At 32.3% G+C, this 18,136-nt stretch overlaps 1 protein-coding gene across 4 annotated transcripts in view; it reads right to left on the bottom strand.

Annotated features, from left to right (window-relative positions):
- The window catches only part of LOC126780285 (period circadian protein), a 36,849-nt gene extending 23,579 nt beyond the window's left edge, over positions 1-13,270 (bottom strand). For 2 of the 4 annotated variants that reach the window (XM_050504608.1, XM_050504611.1), the window contains exons 1-14: positions 13,044-13,270; positions 9,232-9,343; positions 8,415-8,489; positions 7,270-7,374; positions 7,078-7,161; positions 6,613-6,776; positions 5,353-5,444; positions 4,921-4,986; positions 4,433-4,564; positions 4,166-4,241; positions 2,397-2,609; positions 1,743-1,971; positions 1,133-1,244; positions 907-1,026 (exon numbers count right to left, since the gene is read on the bottom strand). In XM_050504608.1, the coding sequence (XP_050360565.1) occupies positions 907-1,026; positions 1,133-1,244; positions 1,743-1,971; positions 2,397-2,609; positions 4,166-4,241; positions 4,433-4,564; positions 4,921-4,986; positions 5,353-5,444; positions 6,613-6,776; positions 7,078-7,161; positions 7,270-7,374; positions 8,415-8,489; positions 9,232-9,326 (1,563 nt within the window). In that variant the 5' untranslated portion in view covers positions 9,327-9,343; positions 13,044-13,270. The remainder of the gene's footprint in view (positions 1-906; positions 1,027-1,132; positions 1,245-1,742; positions 1,972-2,396; positions 2,610-4,165; positions 4,242-4,432; positions 4,565-4,920; positions 4,987-5,352; positions 5,445-6,612; positions 6,777-7,077; positions 7,162-7,269; positions 7,375-8,414; positions 8,490-9,231; positions 9,344-13,043) is intronic. The other 2 variants (XM_050504609.1, XM_050504610.1) reach the window with 2 other exon arrangements.
- Between the last annotated feature and the right edge of the window lie 4,866 nt (positions 13,271-18,136).

Genomic DNA, 18,136 nt, shown 5'->3' with positions numbered 1-18,136 from the left:
AAAAGTAATCCACAAGTGACAAATCCGTAAAATCTTGCATTAGCTTAACTACGTTACTGATGTATCATTAACCGCCTTCAATGATAAAACTTTTGTCTTGAGCGCTAAAAGCAATATTTCCCGGCTGTTCTTTCCATCCACAAGGAGAGGTTTTCTTGCAAAAAACTGTGTTCAGTTTTACATTAAATTCATTTGACAATAAATAAATATTCTTTTTTTATAGTCTTCCAAAAATTTTCTATAAAAGTTTTATTATTTATAATTATTTGTACCCTATCAATGAGATTTCAATTTTGAAGCATTTTTGGAAGAGCTAAAGCGTACTCAGTTCCTGATAAAATGTCTAGTAGTGGTACAGCGAGAAGTCATAAGTAATAACAATCGGTAGACGTTTTTCTTTCAATTTCGGGACTATTATTATGAAAATCGAATATTGAAAAATAAGTCAGCTAAAACCTGACGATTTGAACGAAATTTTGCCGGTTATCTGTTGGTTCCCACTATTTTACTAGTACTCCGCAGTTGGACTGCCGCCATTCGAAAGAAGAAAAATTTGTTTGAATTATGCAACCTTTGACAATAAGGGCTAATAACGCGGACTGCGTATCGAGTCCTGCAAGACTTGTTTGTATGAACTTGTTCAGGTGGAAGTTGGCACGGGTTCACGTTTGCAGAATTTAATTTCATTTCCTATTATGTCATTATAAACATAATTAGAAGGTATGGGTAAATTTGTTTTGCGTTCGAAAAATATGGGACACCTATGTACGCTAACATGAAAATTTTACATTAGATAAGTATGCGGAAATTCGAAAACTTATTTAAGTTATTTTTAATGTTGACTCTATATAATGTAACTTAATTGTATACAAGTATATAATGTTTATAGTTAACAATTTCACTGACCTCATTCATGACACGAATTATATTTTGTCTCAAAATATGAGCTTTCTGGTGGATTTCTTCTGAAAATTTTTCAGCCCTTTCTGATTCGAATGCCTGGAAGACGTCCGGATTCCTTGGACCCTGCCAAACAAAATCAATTTAAAATAACTATAACAAGTATCGCTAAGCATAAAGCAATTTTTATATAAAATGTATATCTATTTGAATATAATGACCACATGTTTACCTCTATTATAAAATGTTTGGCTGTAACAAATTCGAGTTTCCTAGACCATGGGTTAATGAAGGAGGACCATTCAGTAACCAATTTTAAATAATCTCCATTTTGAGTTAATACCCTGAAATAATAGATTATATTCAAAATAATTATAATTTATAGAAAAATGTTATGTTATATGTCTTATTTTATAAGATTACGCATCGCTTTCTGATTGAAAAATTTGTGCAGTTGTTTATGGCACTTATGTAATGTTTTTAACATGATAACATCAACATTCAATATGTATGTAGCGCGCGATTAGTCTATTGACCACTAACCATCTTAACTTTCTTATAAAAGCGCAAAGTTTCAGGGATTGTTTTAAGAGCATCCCAAACGGGAAACCAATCAACCTACATACCCAGGCAAAGATGCCTTTTTATTTCATTGTCAGCTGGCAAATTTGCTACTTAACGGTTAGTGGTCACCAGCTCGCATTCAAGCTGGTACAAAAGATTAACAAGTATATCTGTTTTCAGACTGGCTTGCACAAAGCCCTACCACTAAGTTCAGTTATTAAATTACACAAAATCAAACGATTGGTGATCATATCTTATAATCTTAACCTAAAACCTACCTGTAAGGCTTTGACCGCTCCACTACGCCTTCCTTTACAATGGACTCATATATTTGACGTACATATCCAAGATCTGCAGGATGATAAAGTTGCAAAGCATTCTTTTTAAGAATATCCTGAGGCAAGTATCCCAGGTAGGGTACCGATTCAGTGTCTATAAATTCTAGACTTCCGCTTGCCGAATGTCTTATAACGAATGGTTTTGCGTTGACAATGACTTCATTCGGCGCTAAAAAAAATATATATATATTTATAAAAATGAAGGTTTCAAAACTTTCAATCGAAACGTCAACCTTTAAAAATATTATTGAGATGTTACGTACTACAGTAAAAATAAATTTAAGTCGTGAACATCGTGAACGTGAGCGCTAGCCACGTGACACGCTACGTACAAAGTTGTTTAATTTTTATGGAAGAAAAAATTGGTCGCTACAACTGAGCACACGGACTGAACACGTGCGCCTGCTCGTTTTTATTTCAATATTGTTTATGTTATAAAGTTATTTCCTTTGTTATATTTGCTTTAAGTTTTAAAAATGTCTATAGATTTTTATTTATATAAATATTTACATAATGAAATTTTACGTACAAAAGAAGCAAACTTCTTTACAATCTCTGACTGACAATTTCTTGTAAATAAACTTCAGTACTTACTTTTAAATGCGGAATAATAAGGAGTAGCCTGTATGACTAGGTATACAACGTGACTCTCGTCATGTACTACATTTTTAAAGAAAAATTTCAGTAAAAAGGGCATGTATGTTAGGATTTTCTCTTTAATTCTAAATCCTGTCTGAAGTCCTCTGTATCTTCTTATACGACAAACCATCGTCGATGTTTGATTGCCTGTTCCTGATTGAGTTGCAACTGTTGAAAATAGAAAAGCTTACAATTGTATATCATTAATATTCTTTGATGATAGAAATAATAAAGATGGTAATTGAAAACATTACAAATAACTAAAGAATGTGTGGCAGTACCCAGTACTGTTAAATGATGTTTATGTGACTATATATATTTGTTTTAACGCAAGTAATTATGAAATTACATTTATCGAAAAAGGTTCGAGCTAAATATATGTTTGTATGACTACATTACCGTCAACAAATTAGTTTCTTGTTTTAGATATCTGACATATAACCTGTAAAAGCTTTACAATCCTACTTGGATTACCCTTTTTAGGTAACATATTTTTTGAGTTAATTTGTCCCACAAAAATCTTAGTTCGAGCCACTATTTTTAATAGGCTTATTTCATACTATTTTTCTGTTACAATCCTAAAACAACCATTATCAAGAACACATAAAAAGCATAAAAACAAAACAAGAAAATAAAATAGTGAAAGCTAGTGACAATCAAACATAAGTTTTAACAAAAAAAAAAATAACTAATTAATAAAAATAAATAACAAAAAACAAAAGCAACGTTCGTTGTTACCAGCGTTCACTCTGTCCACGTGCCAATTATTACGAAAAATATTTATGAATTTATAATATTGTTCGTGAAGACGCAAAAATTGTATTGTAGAGAGAAGATGAAAAATATTATTATTTTTATATCTTCACATACGAACACAAATATCAGAAAAATTATAATATTGATTGTACGCAATATTAAAACACATTGTTCTGCATCGTTTCGTTCTCGTGTTAAACGGTGCCACTGCTCGTAGCAGGTCGTTATACTATATATTTTATGATTTTACTAGTTTAAATGAATTTATTAATCCGAATTGGTATCTTGATATAAGCGCGGTATTACCAGTGACTGACTCGTCACGAGATCTAGGAAACTATAGGTCCGATTGATTTGAAACTTAGCATAGTTACTCATCTAGCGACGAAAACGCTCGCTATCAATACGTATCAAATACGTATCTAAATAAAATTTTCTTCTTATTTATATCTAATTGTGAGAAGCTCAAACGGTTAACTAGTTTTATATAATATTCGAAAGAATCAAATTTTGAATCAGTAATATCTCAAAAATATTTTAAGCCAGGTGCTATTTTCTATACAATAGAACGGAAATATCCCGCACACCTTTGGTTTCGGTGAGTATAGTGAATATCTTTAAGTGTAAAATATCTTTAAAATTTAATTAAATAGTCTGTCAAATAAAAATTATTTTAACTATATCTTATTTAAAATTATTTTGCCCCTCAGTCTCAAGGGCAGGACAGTCATGGTTTAGTACTTTTTTATCAAATCTACGTTAAGCTTTATTAACCAAATTAATCATTTTATTCTTAATATGTCCTCTTTGTATCTTGTAGCTATTTTCTGAAATATATTGAACGATTTCTTCAAATGTGAGCAGAGCATATAAAAAACATAAAACAGCACGAGCCATAGACAACGATTAGAGACAACGACCACGAGACAAGTAAAAATTGGCACGATGGATTATGATTAAAAATTTACCTTTTATTTGCATACCGTTTGCATTTTTTGGAACTGTCAAGCCATTTGTTATCTGAGATGCGAATGTATTGCGATCCTGCAAATAATCACATTAATATGAGCAGCTGTGTTCTAACACTTTGATATTAAGGGATACATGAAACAATTGAAGGGCTTCTGCCCATCAGTGTGACATTTACGGGCTGTTACCTTACTTTTACAAATACATAGCCCTAATAGTTTTTATTACATATAATATTAAAGATATACATATAATGATTTACTCACTCGTGGGTGCACAAAGTCGATGAACGATCTGCCAACCCACATGTCTTTGGGAAAACCGAGAGCTGCCGTTATAGATGTAGTCGTGTACATTACGGTACCATCGTGCATCGATATAACACACGAAAATCCCTCCTAGTAAAACAATTATTTTAGCATACACATCAATTACATCTAATTACTAATTCTTATTATTATAACCTCAAAACTATTGCGAAATATTTCTACTTGAACCTCACAATAATATCAAAATATTTTTGCAAACCCAATTTGTGATAGTTAGAACAATAGTTCATTATAAATTTTCAATCAAAATAACAAACATTTAATTTTTTTTAATGAAATATATTCGTTTTTATTGTATTCGTTTGTAAATATATATTTCAAAAATAATACAATGTGAAAATATGACACTTGATTGTAATTTTTTCAACTGTTTTTAAAGACCTTAATAGCCAGATATTGTGTACATAGATTAAATATCCACTTACCAAGCGACGTTCTGTACGAGTGACGCAATTCAGTGTTGTGACAAGCGTTGAGTTGGATGGGCCACACTAAGACAAGCAATTACAGACTTTTATCTAACATGAAAATTGATTTTAAAATACCACTAGAATATTCCGGCGACAATACAAGTAAATGAATTATTCAAAAGACGTTTCAATTACTTTTTTACTTTTAATTAGAAAGTGTATGCCTGTCAGCTATGCCGGAGTTGTTCTCCTACCATCAATAAAACGCGCGATTGCGCAAATGGATATTGTAACTAAACACAAGTAATTTAAACTTTACAGGATTTTATCTCGTAGTATTTTATAACAAACGAAATATAAACTAGAATATGAGATTTTTTAAATTACGTATTATATTTATTAATCTATAAAACGCATTTTTAAATAAACGAAAAGTTTATATTTTACCTCTGTCTTGACGTTGCACTTGAGCGAAGTTGAAATGTCCATAATAATCGTTTTCTCTTCTAATTCAAGAAGAGGCGGCGGCGACAGGATAGCTGCACAACAACATATTATAGACGGAAGATAAACACGAACCCACAACTTCGTCAAACCATATAAGTGACACAAAAAGTTATACTACTGATACCATAAACTAACTAGATATTTCGTACCAAATTATCCCCAAAGTCCGAACGATTCGATTATGAAAAAAATTATGTACATTACCTTAATCAAATAATTTTGATTACTTCTGTAATAAACCCAAGAATATCATAAGTATACAATTTCTAGAAGATCCCTGGATTTCTGTAATAATAATGAATAATTTAATTTATCTTTATTGTTTTTTTTGTTTTTATAAATAAATTAATTGGCAGTATTTTTTCTTTGCCGATCTTTTTTTTTTTTTTCGAAATTACACTTTTGATAAAATTTTCACCAGGAGACACACTGAGAGTTTAATTCATTGTATAAAATTACAAGTGTATCGGTTTCTGAAAGTTAAAGTTAGTCAAATAGTCGACGTAACAACGCCAGCAACGCCAAAACATTTAATCGGATTACAGAAACTTCGTTTCATTCAGGAAATTATCTATTTTTTTTATAATCAGTCGATCATATAGACTACCAGTGTCGCAGTTATTTTGCGAGATCAATATTTGGTTCTACGATGACATATTTGAAATCAACATACAAGCGGCATGCAGGCTCTATAATACTCTCGCTCCTATATAGCGAATTGAGTGATAAGAAGATAATGCGAGCTAATTCAAAATACGATAATAATAATCGACGGAGTGTGAATTTAAAGAACATTTTATTTGTTTTTTTTTTCTACATTTGACATTTTTCTATGTCGATTATATCAAAGCTGTAATTATAGACTTCTGTCCATAGGCGTACACGTAGCACCGCATATTATATTTCCAAGGTCAAACGAACCAACGGGCGGGACAGTAGAACACGCTGTAAATTTTGCCTACGTAACCCTAATAACCTTCAGGATCCTTTCTCATTCTCCTGTAAAAATCTTGAAGTTGTAAATATTCAATAAAAACGAAAATATTATTAATTCTCTCATGTTATATATTTTTTTCAAAACCATTAGTTTTATAACAATATGTTATATAGTTTAAATATATAAAAAATATTTCAAACCTTTAATCATGGTAAGACGATTGATTTGCTTAAAATTATTTAAATAGGGAATGTTTCACCCACCATTGTTGCCATATTCTGTGGTAATCTCCTGAACGGGTTCCAGTTGAGGTAGGCTTTGAACAACAACATATTTGTCTTTTTTCATTTTTGATACTATTTGCATCTTCTTTTTTTTCTTCACTTCTCTATCTTTCATCCTCTTTTCGGATAGTTGAATAGCATGGCTGTTGAAATGAAACATTCTTTGACCGATATCAACATATCACTAACTGAATACAATTGCCACTAATTTTTAAGTATAGTTATTAGAACCGTCTAGAATATTTTTTCACGTCACAAATCAAATACATTTATTTAAGTATGCTTTACAATAAAGCGTTTTGATTCGTCACTATTTTATCTATACCACCGTTTTGGGAAGCAACCTCTATCTTAGATTTACACGAGCATCGAATAAAATTAATTTGTTTTGATAATAAATGATATAAAGTACAATGGTAATGAGTGAGACGCAATTCAACTAACCTATAACTAGAAGTGGACGGCTTGCCACCATATCCACTGCTCCCACTCGATAAGCTACCAGAATGCATAGATTTTGAGCTATAACTAAAAAAAATAGAACAGATTAAAAATTTATAAACAATATATTAATTTATGTATATAATAACAATAATTAAATAGCCAAGCAACTTAAGTGTTTTTTTCCAACATTACCTCCTTCTAGACTGGCTGTTGCTACAGCTGTTAGAATAACCGGAATCAGAAATTTTGACATTATTTTCCGTATACTCCTGCCTGTTTAATATACAAGTTTTGTAGCTGAAATTAAGGATACATATTTTTTATTTTTTTTTTCATATTGCAGTTTAGTTTTCGTTATATAAAGACAGTAATTGTCAATAAATCATTCTTTGCAGAGCCAATGCGCCCCTAGCCTTATGAACTAAGAAGTTATGTCCCTTATGCCTGTAGCTATCACCCACTTTTTAAACCGAAATACAACATAACTATGTATTGCTGTTTGGCGGTAGAATATCTGATGAGTAGACGATGTCTTCCCAGATGGGCTTGCTGGATGATGGATGAATGGGTGTAACTACTTGACCACGTAAGGAAATTCCTAATTAACAGACTTATCGTTAGTTAAAATAAAACTACGCCAACACGGCAATACAAGACATCGTTATTTCACTTCAATAATACGTCAATAAATATACAAATGTCACGTTTATGGAACGTAAGCCTTCCGGCACGTTTTCGTTGTAGTCATTTCACATTTGCCTAAACCCTAGTCCCTATTGTTTGCAACACACCCATTCAAGCAAACAGTATAACTCTACGATACCGTTAAATCACATTTTGTGTATATTCGCCCACTATGTATGTAAATATTAAATTTTGCTGTAGCCTGTAACGCTATAAAATAATACGACATGTAAGAATATCCTTATATATATATATAGAAGCCGAAAAAAGAAATATATGAATTATACAATATTGATAATATATCTATTAGCTGCCCTTCCCGACTTCGAGCGGGTATTAAGTTTTTTTTTTAAACACGGGTAGATTTTGGTCATAATAATTGTCTGAATCTAAAAACTTATTAAAATTACCCCAGAAGCATCACTGGTTGTGTCAAAGTGAAAACAGTAAGGTTCAAATAAAAGGGGAGGCATAAACGCTTACCTACCTAACATAAAAGCTTGAGTAGAGAAAAGCAGTATGTAAGAAATTAGGATACAATACTACATGATACGAAAGTTTTTTTATAATAGATAACAATTTTGATTACTTAAGGATCTTACGAATAAGAATTTATATAATAGATAATAATTTTGATTACTTAAGGATCTTACCTTCTCCTTGACTGGCTGTTCGTATAGCTGTTTGAACGCGAATGTGCGGAAGCCATTATTCTGGCATTGCATATACTGTGATCAAACGCAAATATTATGACTTAACAAATGTTAGCTTATATTCGTGTTTGCACGTAAGTCACATTAGTGTAACTAGTGACAAGAAATAGCAATTGATTTATTTTTAAATTTTAATTTTTCATTGAATTTTGTTTCAATTAACCTGTATACTATCCATTAGTTCGTATACGATGATGAAATTTTTTTGAAATGTTTTACGCGCTGTTTTTTTATTAGGCAGAAAATACAAAAATCGATGTGAATGAAAGATCGAAAATAAAAAATATACGCTGCTGCGTTTTTTTTATATAAAAACTTCCTTACGTCGGTCAAACACGTTAATTAAGATGTACCAGTGTGTGTACTAGCTAACCATGACAAGTTTTACAGCTGGAAGCGGATCATTACCTTTTTAGAACATACTACGTTTTTCTGCTCCCCATAAGAACATTTTCTTGATGCCAAAATGGCGGCTGCTCTAAGAAGTGGGGAAACGAAAACTTAATATGTTTTAAAAGGGCATCATATGAAATTGACGAATAATATTATGAACATTTTTTTGTAATGGCAACATTGAAAAATTGATTATAAAAGGTCAAAATTTAAAGAAATTATTTTTCGAAATTTAACAACGAGATAATAATACATTAGTCTAGTTGCGGCGCAATCAGGTTTCAAGTTATCCTTTGAATACAATGTAAAAAGTCAATGGATTTTATTCTATAAGTAGGTCAATGAAATATAAATTAAATCTTACCTCGTTATTGATCGATTGTTGCCACAGGTGTTGGAGAATGTAGATTGGGCTATAACTGCATTCACTGCATTTTCTGTTTCTTGAATGTTCTCCATATTTTATGTTTTCCTCTCTAAAAAAATATTGTTTTTGTTATTTATTTATTCATTTACACTAACATTTCTGTTATATGCTTAATATACACACGATAGTTAAAGTTTAAAAATATGTATTGAATTTATTGGAGGATGCGCGTTTGATCGATTTGTTTGAAATTTCGTTGTAAATTAAATGTACGAATGTTCGTAAAAACACAACAATTTTATAATTGTGGCAGACACGCCTTTAAAGGTACTAGGAAGTAGCAAAAATTTACTATCCCTGTTCTGCAAATACAAGTTATGCATAAGTGTGTATACGGCCACAAGTAGACAGACAGTTCATGTACAGAGTTCAGGTGCAGGACCAACACATTATTTTCCAAACTTCGGGCTGCTACTGAGAATTTCTACTGAGAATTTCTTACAAGTTACAACCCAATATTTTTTTATTAACCCAATTCGGAATTTTAACCCAAGACCTAAGGATCTGTAACCTTAAATATCTTGTACAGCTAACAGGTATACAACCGTGAGCAAAAATAAATGATCGTGAACGTACTAAACAATAAAAATAAAGTAAATTTTGATATAAAGTTTTAACGAGTTATAAAATCATAAGATATAATTAAAATGCAAGTAATATATAATAATAAATAAGTTTATATGTAAGTATATTAATATATACTACTAACAATCGCCTAGCAAATAATTAAAATCTAATTGTAATTAATTAGACACCGTGGTTTCATACTAATTAACCGTCGCAATGCTCGTCATTACTGTTAAAATATTTATATATAAAATACTGTTGCGTTGCATATTATTATTTAAAATACAATATTTATATATTTTTTAATAATTATTAAACATTGAAAGCAAATAATTCTTCTTGTTTCTCGTACACTACAAGAAATTCCAAACATAAAAAAGTCAAAAACCCTCGTTCATATGTTTAATGTAATCTAACGTGCAACAAACATTTTTTTAATTGTATATGCATTGTCTCTGCAACGAAATATTTCAATTTAATTGAAGCCATATCAAAATTCGCAACAATATAGATGTCTTCTATATAGTTTAGTATACATATTTAAAAAAAACAATGGATACACATCTAGGTTCTAAAGGTTAATAATGCTAAACCTTAAGTTCACTTGTAATTTCACGTCCTAGCTGAATTGAGTTCTTTACTTGACTGATTTCAAGCGTACTAACGAACAGAATTGGAGATAAAGCGAGACGACCAAATCATTTCACAATAGACGGCTATTAGTTGTGATGTCCGTTCTGCCTCTCTTGTTATGAATAAATATTATACGACAGCAGCAGCGACTATGATAATGCCATAAAATAGTATGGAAAAATTAACTTGCTGAATTTAGTTATACCTAATGGTGAAATACTCTCAAGAGGATTTAATAGAAATCGAAAAAAATATCAATATGTAACACTAAGTAGACAAAATCAGCATTAACGTATATAAAAATTAGTTTTCGTTCGTTCTTGAACAAACTTACTTTATAGCTAATTTCATCAAAATCGGTTCAGCGGTTTAGCCGTGTAAGTGTGACAAACTGACGGCCAAAGCGAAAGAATTACTTTCGCATCAATATTAGTAGATTATACCCTTCTGCTTCGCAGGCTAAGGGCGCGAAAGATAACAAAACTTTTTGGTCAAAAGTGTCATTTTAAAAATAATAAAACTTTATATATTAATTTATTTTTATTATTATTTATTTATTACAGCAAATAATATTTTTATACTGTGTGAGATTACTTTGACCAACACAGAAGAAAACAATATAAAGAAGTATAACATTATGTATATTATCTGGTTAACAACAGATTTTTCGCCATTCGCATTATTTCGCAAATGCAAACAAAATAATATAATGTGTAGCATTAAATAAAAACAAATTAACATTCGCAAATATATTTTTAACATTCGCAAATGCAATAAATATATTTTTAACTAGTGTGATTTCAAAAAATAAAAAATACTTGTTTCAATTTCTTTTTAAATTACTTAATTAGTTTAAGTAATTAATTAGTTAGGGTAAACACAATTTTAAAAATACAAGCTCAGAAAATTACTCTCATAGTTCATCATTTTTTTTGACAGTATTTAGAAAATATAAATGTATATAAACTATATTTTTTTAATTGGATTGCCTTTGCGTAAAACCTTAAAAAATCAGTTCATTTGTGTTTTCATCGTAAACTCACAGCATACGACAACGACTTACGACATAAGACTGATACGACGAGAACCGAATTTATGTACAAAGCACTGGCCTATAGACTCCTTCTCGACTAGCGTGGACACCACTCAGCCAAAAAAAAATATACTTTTACTCTAACCATTTCGGACTGGGGAGCCGAGAGTCAAAAGTGCCTTGGGGCCTCTTATTTCCAAGTTCTGCTTATGTTCTTTTTTGGGGTTCAAGCTTTCTTCATACCAAATTCATCAAAATCAGTGATTTAGCAGTGAAAGCCTAACAGAGAAACAGTTACTTTCGCTATTCTAATATTAGTGCAGATGTTTAAAGTGAACATCTAATATAATGGAACAAAACAGTAAAACTCGCGGTTTAAGGGTTTACTCTGGCAACAAATTACAGGGGTTAATTGCATTCCCTAAGGTAACCTTATATTATAATGGAAAATTTATAAAACTGTCAAAAACTTCTGTCTGTTTTAAATATAATTAAAAAATATATGAAACAGTCATCAAACCTATTGTTAAATTTGGATCAGATAGTTGAGGCACCAATAGCAGGCTTTCGAGTAAAATGAGAACGAGACAAGAATGGAAAGAATATGAAATGTCATAAAAATTTTTAAATGTGGTGAAAAAAAATTATTACTATTACATGAGCATGTAATGAATGGGATTATAAAACTATTAAAATGAATGTGGACTCGCTCAAAAGGGCAGAGAAAGATTGAGAAAAAGTGATTGTACTCTTAGAAGGGTAATTGAGGATATGAATAATATAAAGATGATTGGAGGAGAGAAGATAATATTCGGCCCTGGCATCAAATAAATTAAATAAGGTCAAGCAAATGATGATATTGACATTTACGTTTAGTACAATTATTGTTTTTTAATACAAAATAATCAATAATAATTCATATGTATTTTTATCAGAATAAGCTCCAAACCTTCTCCTCAAAAGGGAGAGGAGGCCTTAGCCCAGCAGTGGGACATTAACAGGCTGTTACTGTTACTGTTATATATTTCTATTCAAATTTATTACTTTTCCTTTTATAACCACTTGAAAAATCATGACCAGGAAATTTTTAAAAATATTATAGTCTGCCTGCTCATGCTTATCTGATAAATAAACAATTTTTATAATTTTTAAGAAACTTTGGTAAGCTCCTAATAAACAGTCATTTGACATTCCTACAATGCGATAAGAGTAACTATCCTATTCTTATTAATATTATTAAGATAGTCTACCAATCACAATACTATAATAATATAAAAGTTAACATTAACTTTATGATTAATTATAGTATTTCTATTTAATAGTTACTAAAATAAAATAAATTACATTTTATAATTCTTCTAACAAAAGTAAGAAATTAATTAATTTAATTTTTCTAATTAAATTAATTAATTATATTGATACTCAATCTTATTAACAAAGTAACGCATAATATATACAATAATAAAAATATATATATATATTGGACAAAATTATAAGTATAAAATATTTTTTTTACCTGAAATATAATTAAAAGTCCTTGATATACACTTCTAATACCGCGATCATATTGTACTTTTAAGTACTAAATGCTGTACTGTCTTAACACTCACTTTTTATTGAATTTATTTTATGAAAAAATAATTTACTGTGTCTGTATTGAATGTCTTAAATAGCTGTACCTGCTGTCTTAACAGACTATTCAACACTGAGAGACACTGAGACCTGAGGGCTGAGACTGATAGTCAATTTGGTTAAGAAAAGTCGCGTTGCTTGAAGGCTTGAGGTTGTCAGACAATAAATTATATCGATTATCGATAAATTGAACTATACTAGTAGGCTTTATTTTTTTTATTTTTTCTTTACCAACCTTTCAAATTATATTATATAATATGATATATTTTTTTATTAAAGAAGTATTTATCTTGAACTAAAATTATAACTAAAAACTGGGAATTATACTTTACATCGCACATATATTTATGAAAGAGATTTTATATTTTGAACAGTGGTAATTCTTTAAATCGGTTTAGGTATATTTGTTTTTCGATAAACATCTTTATATCATCACTATGGTTCACGCTCAGAAACACGTGAGCTCAGTGCGAATATGAAACACAAATATATATCCATCGCCGGCCGTGTGTCCGAGAACGTGTTAATAGAAATAATATTTTCTTGCACATGTTTTTGGTCTTTGCAGGAGCCTTCTTATTTAACCTACCTATTTTTATATAGTCATCTAAACATAAATAATAAGCATTCTATGCTTGTCTGAAAATTGAGCATCACATTGAATAATTGTAATAGATTACTTATTATCTATATGAAATTTATTAAAAACACTTCTATATATAAGTAATATAATATTTGTCCCTATAACAAAACGTATCATATACCGTATACGTTATTATGAGTTAGGAAAACAAAATATTGTCCTAAAAATAAAAACCAAACAGTTAGTAAGCACAATTATTAGTTAGGTACAAATATTGTCTGAACTCTTACAGACGAACTTTATCATGAAGATAAGAAACCGAAAAAGTAGGTACAATGCTCTTGATTTGCTTATTAATAAACTTTTAAATCTAACTTTAGTTTATTAATAGTCAAAAATTCTACTACCTATTTAGAAATCGGAAATTAAAATAGCCTATAATTAATTAATTGTAGTACCTACCTATATTCCTGATAATCATCACATTTTTTCCGCCAAACAGCAATAATTTGTATTGTTGTGTTCCGGTTTAAAGGGTAAGAGAGCCAGTGTAACTGGTAAATAACAGGTATTAAGGACATTGCATTTTAGTTCCCAATGTGGTAGCGCTTTGGCGATGTAAGGGATAGTTACTATTGCTATCAGTGGCAATGTGTATGACTGTAGTGACCATAAGTCGTTACTACCGCCATTGTGATGATAAGCCATCAGAACCGGCAAGAAACTCACTAAAGTTATGTTATACAAGTATACATTTATTTCAAATACGGTAAGTATTTAAATCGAATTAAACCTATTTTAATCGGAAAATCTACATTACAAACCGGTGGTGGTGGTAGCTATACATTTCATTTGTGTTAAAAGCCTTATATATTATATAAAAGGAAGGAGTATTTTTCAAAATAAACATTGGTATCCGGTCAGTAAAATGAACTAATTTCAACATTATTTTTTTATAATATTAATGTATTATGTTATGTGAAAATTAATATCAATGACTAAATTAAAAGATATTCGATACACTTATGGTATGCTTATGACATATCTCACGAGAATAAAATTACAGCCAAATCAGCTTGGTCAGGATTTAGCGTAGCAGTGGACGTCAGCAGATAATTAAATTAAATAGTTTTTTATATATTTATTTACCTACTTACTTAATATTTAACATATTCAACGTAACGTTTAATTACAATAAACCTTTTATGTTGATGATAATTCGTTCTGATCAATAGATCTAAGGCCTCATCTCTACCCTGAAATTGCTTTTCCATCTAGAATTCATATTCTTTTTTTTTAAACGTAAATTTTCACTTCCTCGGTTAATTTATTATGGATCAATTACACAACAAAAGAATATTACACAAAATACCACTTCTAGAACTTCTTATGCGAGAGTTGGAGGCACGTGATAGCTTGCGCAAACTGGTTTATTTGGGTCTTAGTCAGCCTGTGTTTCACAATACAACAAAATTTTCAGTCAAATAATAAGTATAATAAAAGGTAAAGATTTGATACGGTTGCATTAAAAAGACGCCAACGTGTACCTAGGTAAATATTACAAGTACTTAACTAGTAGCTAAGTACCTATAATACTTAAATAAGATAAGCATTAAATATTTTATAATTAACCTATATATATTATACACAAGTAATTATATGCAACATAAAAAGTTTAAGCAAGCTTTATAAGTATATTACCTATGTTAGGTACCTATTTTATTATAATTATATAATTAACAATAATTTTAATTTATTTAAATTTAACATATATTTTTATGTTATATGTAAGCGGATGTGCAGTTAGGTCACCTGATGTAAAGTGGTCACCACCGCCAATAGACATTAGCGATGTAAAAAATATTAACCATTCCTTACATCGCCAATGAGCCACCAACCTTGGAAACGAAGATGAACTTTGTGCCTGTATTGTGCTTACTTATCCTTCAAACCGGAACGCAACAATACTAAGTGTTGCTATTTTCTATCCAGAATGTCATTTCATGCTTCTTACTTTAAAATCACAAACTTTCATACAACCAGTTATCCTTAACCTATACTTAGGCGCGAGCGAAGCCGCGGGCAATAGCTAGTAAAATATATAGTATCGAAAAACAAAATAAATGTGTATACGTATATTGTTATATATTTTTTAATCCGTAATATGTATAGTTTTTTTAATAAGCTATTACCTTTTTTTTCTCGCAGTGGAAACCTTCAGTAAGGTACCCGGGTCCTAGGGGGTGGAACGTCCTCAGCACGGATCGAGGAGGCTGCGGGATCGTGTTTATATAAAGCATCTGCGGCCTCTCCCGTGCTTTGCTTCACTCGTAGCTCGGTGGAGCTCTCATCAGGGGGCGAATCTCCCCCCCCCCGCACTCCTCGCTAGTACGGCAGCGCGAGGCCATCCCGGCTGCCGTCCTCCACAGGGCCGTCTGTAATAGGACACGCGAGGCCCCCACCTCACGCATCCACGGCCCCTATCCAGGGCCCTATCTTTTAAGCCCCGAGCGTCTGGGCTGTGGGAGGGCCGAGACGACGCCATCGTCGTCTCCGCCGAGCAGGATCAGCAATTTCCCGTTTCCGCTCCGCCGTCTCCTTCTGGACCATGACGGTCTCACAGAAGGAGGCTACGGCCCTCCACACCGATTCCCTGCGAAGCATCGCCGACACGATTGCTCGCAGGGACAGGTCTTGTCCGACTTCACAGACCAGGATCTCCCTCCCCACACTCCACGCGGGGCACACCTCCAACGTATGCTGAGCGGTTTCCCATGCTATATTGAACAGCGCGGCAATTGGCGCGCTTTACATATACGCATGGGCGCGCTTAATCGACTTGTGGCCAGCATAAGCTAAACTCTATTTAATATGATTGATCATACAGATATCAGCTCAACTTAGATTTTTGTATATATTCCGGGAAAGCCAATGACTCCACTCCACATGATGGTAAGTGGTAGTGGAGTCCAAACGCGACGACGGCTAGTACAGTCGAGAATGTTCTGCACCAGCCGCCCCCGCCTTGCCGGCACGCAAGATGCCTCTTCACGTCTCTTTTGAAGGAACCCAGGTTGTATGACGAGGGGAACACGTGTGCTGGTAAAGAATTCCATTTTTTAGTGGTGCGACAAAGAAAAGAGTTGCCAAATTTCTTCGTGCGCGTTGGAATTGATGTCACAGTAAGGCGATGACATCGAGAGCCAGCACGCGTAGACTTGTGAAGGAAAGAAGAAGCGGGAATGAGGGAGAATAATCTCTCAGAGTACTCGCCGTGATACATTCTATTGAAAGCGCTTAGCACTGCTATTTCTCGTCGCAATTGCAAAGGTTCGAGGGTGTTAGCGACTTTTGCATCGTCGATAATTCGAATCGCATGTCGTTGCAACCGATCCAAGGCAACAAAAAGGTACTTAGCGTTTCCATCCCAAAGGTACGAGCAATATTCAACGCACGACCGCACCTGCGTTTTATATAACAGGAGCAGTTGCTGTGGCGTGAAAAAACGCCGCACTTTGTTCAGAACCCTGAGTTTCCGTGAGGCTGTTATCAAAACAGCCTATAAAACTCCCTATATATATATATATATATATATATATATATATATATATATATAGGGATATAATCCCTTGGATTAAGGTCGCCTCGAAGGTCGCAGAGGGAAGGAACAGGGGAAAATGGTGACTTTTTCGCTGTGAAAACGCACACCTGTGTTTTTTTGGCGTTGAAATCAACAAGATTATCAGAATCCCATTGGCCAATGAGTTATAACATCCCATCGATCCCAACAACAAGATCCCTCCGTCTAATGCTATACCACGGGCGGCCAGCGGAACAACCGTTTCTACGGGTCTACCTGTCCGGCAGGTCAATATAATTTCCCACGGCATTGGTTCAACAGCTGTCTCCACTGGACCATCGTATGTCGCTGCAATGAGCGCTCGGGCTCTGGCTGCACGCTGGCTGATCTCGAAACGCGGCAGCAAGCAGCCACTTCACGACTTTATCACCAATTGTACGGTGGTAACAAGCCAGGCGGATGATTGACATCCTACCACCAGAATTAACAGACACCACATTGGAAGAATCTAAACCTCTGAAACTATCCATAATTTAACTTTGTTTTGTTCCTATAAACTTTCAGTCATCATCATTTTACAGATAGGTAGCTAAAGTTTCAGCCAATTCAACTGAACAGTTATAATATATTATTATTTTATAGCATTTTTATGGAATAAATATTCGACATGATTCTTTAAATTGACATAACTGTTTTATTTATGAAACCTACTTTGATTAAAATTTGGTAATAAAAGGTGAATTTTAAGCTCTTATTTACTGTTTACTTTGTGATACATGGATTATAAAAAAAAACTAAAATGTCGGATGAAATT

Source organism: Nymphalis io, chromosome Z (assembly GCF_905147045.1).
Source record: "Nymphalis io chromosome Z, ilAglIoxx1.1, whole genome shotgun sequence".
NCBI lineage: Eukaryota > Metazoa > Arthropoda > Insecta > Lepidoptera > Nymphalidae > Nymphalis > Nymphalis io.
The sequence above is the reverse complement of the archived record's forward strand: the minus strand, read 5'-3'. Positions and strand labels throughout refer to the sequence as shown.